This window comes from Canis lupus, chromosome X (assembly GCF_048164855.1).
Source record: "Canis lupus baileyi chromosome X, mCanLup2.hap1, whole genome shotgun sequence".
NCBI lineage: Eukaryota > Metazoa > Chordata > Mammalia > Carnivora > Canidae > Canis > Canis lupus.
Window position 1 is genome coordinate 47,425,293 of NC_132876.1, and position 9,071 is coordinate 47,434,363.

At 39.3% G+C, this 9,071-nt stretch overlaps 1 protein-coding gene across 1 annotated transcript; it reads right to left on the reverse strand.

The window, feature by feature from the left end:
• Positions 1 to 6,674: 6,674 nt before the first annotated feature.
• On the reverse strand, positions 6,675 to 7,055 carry TCEAL9 (transcription elongation factor A like 9). The gene is given in 2 exon segments (XM_072817513.1): positions 6,675 to 6,781; positions 6,784 to 7,055. Coding segments are annotated over 2 exon segments (312 nt in total). The 5' UTR covers positions 6,989 to 7,055.
• Positions 7,056 to 9,071: the final 2,016 nt, after the last annotated feature.

Sequence of the window (9,071 nt, forward strand, 5' to 3'; positions counted from 1 at the left end):
CACATTGAGATACCATTTCACCCCTGTTAAAACGGCGAGGATCAAAAAGTCAGATAATAAAAAGTAAGGATATGAGGAAACTGGAACCCTTACACACTGCTGATGAGAATGTCAAATGGTCAGCCAGTTTGGAAAATTAGTATGGCTGTTCCTGAAACAATTAAGCATAGAGTTACTGTATGACTCAGCAATTCAATTCCTAGATATCTACTCAAGAGAAATAATAATATGTGTCCTCACAAAGCCTGTTCATACTAGCACTATGCATAATAAGCAAAAGATGGAAACAGCTCAAATATCCATCAATGGATTAATGAGTAAATACATGTGGCATATCCATACAATAGAATATTGTTCAGCCATAAAAAGAAAGAAGACATACTTGCTACACAATTGATGAGCCTTGAAAACATATGCTAAGTGAATGAAGCCAATCACAAGAGACCACATTTTATATTAGCACAACTTTATGAAATATACAACATAGCAAAGTCTGTAGAGACAGAAAGATTAGTGTTTGCTTAGACCTGGAGGGATAGAGGCATGGAGGAGGGGTCATAGCTAAGGGTATGGTGTTTGTTTCTGACTTGAAAATGTTCTAAAATTGACAATGGTGATAGTTGCATATAACTGAACATAGTAAAAACCATTGAACTATACATTTTAAGTGGGTAAAAGTATATGGTATGCGAATTGTATCTCAATAAAGCTGTTTTTTTATTAAAAAAAAGAAGTAACATCTATTCTGAGATGGATGAGTAGGGGTTATCCATGCTAAGTGTTTGGAGAGTGATTCAAAGAATGTTTCAGTCAAGAAGAATTGTGGGAACCAAGATCAGGCCCCAAATGACATGGAGCTTTGAAGAAATAATGGGAATTCTTTAAGCACGATGTTGTTGTTGTTATTATTTATTAAATACCAAGTGTTGCAGAGTAGAAAATAGAAGCAGGGGCTTTGACCTTAGTCAGACATTTCATTTAATAGCTGCGGGACCTTGGCCAAGACACTTAATTTCTCTTAGCTTCACTTCCCTTTTTTAAAAAGATTTTATTTATTCATGAGAGACACAGAGAGGTAGAGACACAGGCAGAGGGAGAATCAGGCTCCCCACAATGAGCCCAATGTGGGACTTGATCCTGGACCCCAGGATCATGCCCTGAGCCAAAGGCAGATGCCCAACTGCTGAGCCACCCACCCAGGCATCCCTTCACTTTCCTTTTTTATTAAGTAGTAGGCTAATGACTGGTGCAGTCACTCTGGAAAACAGTGTTAAAGTTCCTCAAAAAGTTAAAAGTAGAACTACCCTATACTCAACTGATAAATCATTGCACACTACATCTAAAACTAAGTATGTACTTTATGTTGGCCAATTGAACCTAAATTAAAAAAATTAGAACTACCCTACAACCCAGTAATTGTACTACTAGGTATTTATCCAAAGGATACAAAAATACTAATTCAAAGGAGCCCAATGTTTATAGCAACACTATCAACGATAACCAAATTATGAAAAGAGCCCAAATGTCCATCAACTTATGAATGAATAAAGAAGATGTGATATATGTATACAGTGGAATATTACTCAGCCATCAAAGAGAATGAAATCTTGCCATTTGCAATGATGTGGATGAAACTAGAGTGTATTATGCTAAATGAAATAAGCCAGAGAAAGACAAGTACCATATGGTTTCATTCATACATGGAATTTAAGAAACAAAACAGATGAACATAGGGGAAGAGAAGGAAAAATAAAATAAGATAAAAACAGAGGGGGAGGCAAACCATAGGAGACTCTTAGCTATAGAGAACAAACTGAGGGTTGCTGGAGGGGTGTGGGCAGGGGATGAGCTAAGTGGGTAATATGCATTAAGGAGGGCCCTTGTGATGAGCACTAGGTAGTATATGTAAGTGATGAATCACTAAATTCTACTCCTGAAAACAATACTATACTCTATGTTAACTAACGAATTCAAATAAAATCTTAGAAGGAAAAAAACTAGACCAGTAGGCTAATGATAATGACATCTGGAAAAGGGTTCAGAGTTCATGGAAGAGAAAAAGGACTCTGTAAGTCCAGAAAATATTTTGGCAATTACAAAGCAAGTATCCTTTGGGGCACCTGGGTGGCTCAGTTGGTTAAGCCTCTGACTTCAGCTCAGGCCATGATCTCAGGGTCTTGGGATCAGGCCCCACATTGGACTCCTCACTCAGTGGAATCTGCTTGTCCCTCTGCTCCTCCCCTGTTCATGTTTTCTTTCAAACAAACAAACAAACAAACAAAATAAATATTTAAAATAAAAGCAAAGCAAGGATAATAGAATTACCCATTAGGAAAAATTTGTAAAAAATATTTATTTCTTAAATAACCAGAGAGCAGAGGGTATGGTGAGATATCAAAATACCACTTAAAAAGACATGATTGTTCCCTTTAGTGAGCTAAAGGGCTTCATCTTGATATTTATAGGTACGAGTATGTATGTGTGTGTATATTTTTACACTATGTTTCCTGTCCTTCATTTTTCTCTTAATCATGGCATGGTGAATGTGTAGTACATATGGATCTACTTTATTCCTTTAAAGATTCTTTACCCACACTATACTGAAAATATTGTAAGGAGGTGCAGGCAACATATTTGAATAGACATTTCTCAAAGCAAAGTGTAAAAATGGCCAATAAGTATGCAAAAAGACACTCCATGCCCAAATAAACCCAGTGGTTCAGCCGTTTTTGCTAAGGCTCTTGCAAAACCCTAGTGCCAGAGTATCAAATAACTGCATTTAGACACTGTTTTGAAAGGTCCCACCCTCCCTCAAACTTTACCTTGAACTTTCCTTGTGGAGGGAGCAAATCGTCTCTTCTCTTGGCTTTTGCCTTTTCCTTTTACAGAGTCATGGTGATTATGTATGTATGGGATCAAAGGCTGGTTTTCAAAAACACATGCTCCTGTCAGTTTCTCAGTGAAAATTTTTGCGTAAGATTACTTCTCTCATTAGTATCCTGATACATCTATTGGTCTTGCTCCTCTCCTTTTATTTTGTGCATCATAGTAGCTATGTCTTATGTTAACTTTAAAGTTCTTCATGGACTATTGACTTTTAGTTTCTTAGTTGTTCTTTTCAGTTAATTAGAATTCATTCAAAATCCTATGTATTAAGTAAGAATTACAAAGTTACAAATGCCCTGTTTACACTCTACAGTACAGTGCATTATCTGCTTTATTTAACATGGAATTATAAATCCAAATTTGCTCTATTGAGAAAGGCTTACCATTCACATTAAGATTTATTGCACAGAGAAAACTGTTATGAAATAACAATCCACCTTGGATCAATCCACCTTGGATCCTGATCATCCCTGCACATTTTTATTGGGTATACAAAGAATGTAAGACCCTGACCACTCTTTATGCAGGTAGTCCATGTCTCAGAGTTGTGTTTGCAACAAGCAACTTTGAATAATGAGGTAACATCTTTCCCTGGATACAGAGCAGGCTTGCTTCTGTTTACCATGAAACCAATGAATTCTCCAAACACAGGGTTTTTTTCCTGTTACACAATGCACTGCATGTGCAGACATCCATAAAAGGGCCTGTGTCACCTCATATGATTTGAGGATCATGGAGAACTAGTAAAAACCAGTATGAATCTTTAGCTATGGCTTTTGCCATGAGCAATAATATCTTTTGTTTTTGACCCAGGATTCTAGTGTCTTCTGCCAGTATGCATTAAAGAGTAGCAGGTTAACTCCTTAAATTGTATGTAGGGTATAATCTCAGATCACATAATTCTTTTTATTATTTTTTAATATTTTATTATTCATTTGACAAAGAGAGCACAAGCAGGGAGAGCAGCAGGCAGAGGGAGAGGAGAAGCAGGCTCCCTGCTGAGCAAGAAGCCCAATGTGAGGCTCAATCCCAAGACCCCGGGATCATGACCTGAGCTGAAGGAAGACACTTAACTGACTGAGCCACCCACGCACCCCATCAGATCGTATAATTCTTGACAGGTGTTTCCAGATACTATCCCTAAATCAGTTATACAAGCACAATATTTCCCACTAGGACGATTTTTGCAATGTCTGTGTACTGCCTGTGCTTCATGTCTGTCTTCAAACTGACTCACCTACTTAATTTGAGTACTTTTTTGAAAAGGAAGCTTTATAACACCACCTTAAATCTATACTATCATCTTTTGCCTGAAATAGAGTATTCATTAATATACATTTAAATAAACACATGGCGGAACGCCTGGGTGGCTCAGCGGTTGGGTGGCTGCCTTCGGCTCAGGTCGTGATCCTGAGATCTGGGATAGAGTCCCGAGTCGGGCTCTTGCGGGGAGCCTGCTTCTCCCTCTGCCTGTGTCTCTGACTCTCTCTCTCTCTCTGTCTCTCATGAATAAATAAATGAATCTTTAAAAAATAAATAAATAAACACATGGCTATTACAATTTAATATATTTGTGTACTATCTAAAATCATCCCCACCTCCCCACCAGGCCCTCTACTTTAACCCCAAGCTGATTTCATCCACAGGAGTCATGCCTGTGACAGACTATCATAACTAATGCTTTTAGTTAGTCAATTTTGAGGTCTTATCTTCTTCCGTATAAAAAGTTCTCATCAAACCCTCTTGTGAAGGAAAAAAGGAAGAAAGTAAGTCTAGTGCTCTGACCTGCTACAGAGACAGTCATTATCCTCCAGGTAAGTATATCCAGGACAGCCTGGCCATCAGTTGAGGAAAGTCTAGTGCCTACTTCAATCTGAAGTAGAGAATCAAAGTCAGGAGAGGAGTGTGGCTTGAACGAGCCCTTCTATATCCTACCTGAGCAACACCCCTTGGAGCACCAGGGGATTGAATTCATCCTGTCTTATAAAACTGGAAGTGAGTCCCCGGAAGCTTATCTCACTCCAGTCAGAATCCAGCTCAACCAGTATCCATCAGGCTGTTGCAACCTTGAAGAATAGTCTGGAGTCATGAATTACCCCAAAAGGAGTATTACAGAGGAAAAATAGAATAACACCCAACTGGAAAAACTATGAGCCATAGATAGATATATAGATGTATAGACTGGGATGTAGATACACACACACAGTCTTACATAGGACTTCCACATTTCTGGGTAAGGATGGCAGTATCCCCAAATCTGACTTGAACCTCCCTTTAAAATTTACACAGGTCTAAAGGCATCTGTTGAACTGGTGAGGGGGGCTGCTACCAGTCTTCTGGGAGAGATCACTCATCCTAAGAAAATATTCAGAAGATAAAACTGTAATCTTTAGACCCAAAGAAAAGCAATTCTGACTAAAGCATAACTTCTGTTACACAGACTTGTCTTCTGGTCCAATCCTCAAATTGACCCATTGTGTCAGAGTCTTATGGGGGAAGTTCAGGCCTGTGGTTAAAAATCCCCAGACTATATCATGGCCCAAGTTGCCCTGCATAACTATCTAAACTGATGAGTCAGCCAACTGGGGTTTCTAAAGAAATATGTTGGACTTCACTATTGGAGGATTTCAGAACATCATCAGCAAATAGGTAGGGGCCTGGATGAAAGGGTAGAACTACCCAATATACATGATAATATTAAGGAGAGAATAAAGGGAGGTGGGGCAGGCACAGTAGGAAAGAAACAAAAAGACGGCACTCACCTAACAGTTGCCTGGCTTTATTCTTTAAAAAAAAAAAGAAGATTTTATTTATTTATTCATAAGAGACACAAAGAGAGGCAGAGACATAGGCAGAGGGAGAAGCAGGCCCCCAGCAGGGAGCCTGATGTGAGACTTGATCCTCAGACCTGGGACCCCAGGAGCATGACCTGAGCCAAAGGCAGACGCTCAACCACTAAGCCACCCAGGTGCCCCTCCTGGCTTTATTCTTAAGCACAGGTGAGAACTACTTTCTCCATCATCCCAAATAGCTGATACAGATCCCTTGGGAGTTGGGAATCCTACATGGACAGATAGGGAAAGAAACCTGTAGCACTCATAGTCATTACTTTATTTGGTCCTCACATGATCCCTTAGAGCTCATTATTATCTCCATTTTACAGATGAGAAAAGATATAAAATCTATTCTTCTAGCTAAGTGGTCTGGTGGTAATTTGGAGTTCATATTCACTTCTAAAATTCTATCAACAAATATTAAGTTGATAGAACTTTGGAAAGAAATTGCCTTTAGAAATAAATTGATTAAATTTATGCTGTAGATTACTTCTTTTTTGTTAAAAAACTTTTATTACTTTAACAATAATGTGTGTACATTCTAGAAATAAGGAAAAATACAAAAAAGCAGAATAAAAAAATTACTCATAATCCTACTTTTTGTCTTTCATCCTTCACATGTTTTTTTCCTGTGGATATATGTAATATACAAATGTATTCTTCCTTTCAAAAATATGATATTCACATATTACTTAGTAACCTTTTTTAAATTTTATATCCTGTCAGGAATCTTTTTTTGTACAAATGAGTAAAGCTCTCCTATTAAAAGGCAGAGACTTGTATACTGGTTCAAAATATGATGAACAATGAGATGCAGATTAACAAGAGATGCATCTAAAATCACTAATCTCAAGTTAAACGTAGACAGATGGACAAAGGTATATCAGGAAAATGCAAATCAAAAGACAGTTATATGACAGGGTTAATATCAGAAAAAAATAAAATTAAGGCAAACTACATTAAATAGAGCTAAGGATGGTTTTGGTTAACCTTCCAATGCACGACTATAAGCTTGTTTCTTATTCTCCTTATCTCATCTATTTCATTCACTTCTCTAAGCAATCTTCCTTGCTGAAATGCCTGTTGTGTATATCTTCTTTAAATTCCTGGAGAGACTGAATCAGCTTTTCTCTAAAAGTTCCTTCTGTTTTCTCCTCCTCCTCTGGCTCTTCTTCATCCTCTGGCTTTTCCTCAGCCTTTGGTTCTTCCTCAAGCTTTGGTTCACTCTCATTTTCTGGTTTTCCTTCAATTTTTTGACAGGGTTTCATCTTGTTAGTCTCCTTTTTCCTTCTCTTCCTTTCTTTTTTTCCTGTTTTATTCCTCTTTGAATAAAATTACTTCTAGGAAGCAAGGTGACCATAAGTCAAAAGCGTGGTAAATGGACAACTGCTCTGGACAGAGGTCTCAGCATTTGCTTTCTTTGATTCAGAGCTATCACCAAATATCTTCCACTTGGGAGACTCAATCAGCAATCAGGGGTTCCCTGAACCTGCAGCTCTTACCTCCACTTTCCACTTCCTTACCTCTTTTTTGTCCCTCCCTTCAGCCTTTTTCAAGGCCCTCCCCAACCATTTCTACACACAGGGCAAACCAGAAATCCCTCCTGGAACAGAGTAGGTTGGGAGAACCGGCGGTGGGTAGGAACAGTGGGACCCACAACCTCTGTCCGGCCGGCCCCATTCCACCCCAGGGGCTTTTAAAATATTCCCCTAACCTACCTGTACTGATTGATTAGTTTCTTCCTCCCCTTTTCTAGCTTTGTGCAGTGCTAGGAACGACAGACCTGCAGACCTTCAGACAAACGGGAAATGGCAGGGAAAGAGGGAAGGTTGGAGAAGGGGGGAGGGTGGGGAAGGGGCGAGTGCTCGGTGGGCCGATGGCACCTTGTACCTTTTTCCTCAATAAGGTATTTGGTGATGAAAATTTTCCCACCTTTTGTTTCTCCCACTTCTCCCCCCACCCCACAGTGCAAGTTAGCTTGAATTTCCCATCTGACAGGGAGTAGGAAAAGCAGATTACTTCCAAACTCTATTTAAGACACCAGTGGGGGTTGAGGGGAGAGTAAGTGTTGGGAAAGCAGTCTGAAGTAGCAGAGGATGATTATTTTTAAACAACCACAGGTCTTCTTTTCCTTCTCCTGGGACCCTTAGTGCCTTTCCCAAGGGTCATCATTTCCTGCAGACTTGGAGGTGGGAAGTGGAGAGATGGTTTTGACCATGGCTCCCTCAAGTCTCTGCTCTAGGCCACTCCCACCATAGAAATCCCCAAGCAGCACCCATTTTGACACCAATCTTCAAAATTCCGACAAATTGACTCCTCTTTTCCCTGGCGTCAGGCTCCACCGTCTGCAGGGCTAAAAGAAACCTGGTACCCAGACGGGAACAAGGACCAGACTAGCAGGACTTCTGCACACCTCGACTCTTGGTCACATGATATCTACGTCACCAGAAAGCTCGGGTCCCCAATTTCCATTCCTACCAAAAGCGCGGCAGAAGTGGGTCCGCCTATGCCCCCTTTCTCTTTATACATCTGGCTTGTCATTCTTAGTTATTGTCGCCTATCCCAGATGGCAAAATGTTACTAGCCTTTCTCTGATTACTAGGGAGAGGCTGCATCTTTTCTGGAGCTACTAAACTTTTAAGAATTGTTGCTTCGTGCCTTCAGCTCCCAGGATTAAGAGCTCCTACATCCCTACATCCATCGCCCCTCCCGTAGACTCCATTTCATCTGCAGTCCCGTCCCTGGCTGTTGTGGAATAGGGTTGGTTTGGTAGCAGGTTGTAAAAAAAAAAAAAAAAAAAAAAAAAAAAAGGGCTCTGGGACAAGAGTGATATGAATTTAGCTTTCACTTTATTCTTAATACTTTTAATACTTTTATATTCTTTTTTTAAACAAAAGTAAACATGCTTTTCATAGGCAGAAATGACAAAGACAAAATTACTTTAGTTAAATGAATTAATACATGTAGAATCCTGAGAATAGTTCCTGGCCTATTGTTAAGTGCTCTAAAAGTGCAAGCTATTATTATAATTATATTAGGATTTCATTTGGGGAAAATGATACAAAACTTTAAAAAAAAGAGGGAAATAAAGTAATGTTTGACTACAGAGCCCTGATGGTGATATTTGCCAGGAAGCTGTGCTGCCTGCAGAATCATCAATTGGCAGGTTCACATTATGATCCCAAGTTTCCTCATCTGAAAGGGAATACTAAGGTACATCTTCTAGAACGGAGTTTTGGAATTCTAAATGATACTTAGCTCAAGGAACTCGGCTCATATTATCTTCAACAGATATTGATCACCTTTCAGACCCACTTCAGTCTTCAGTATAAATTGCAAATTTGCAATAAA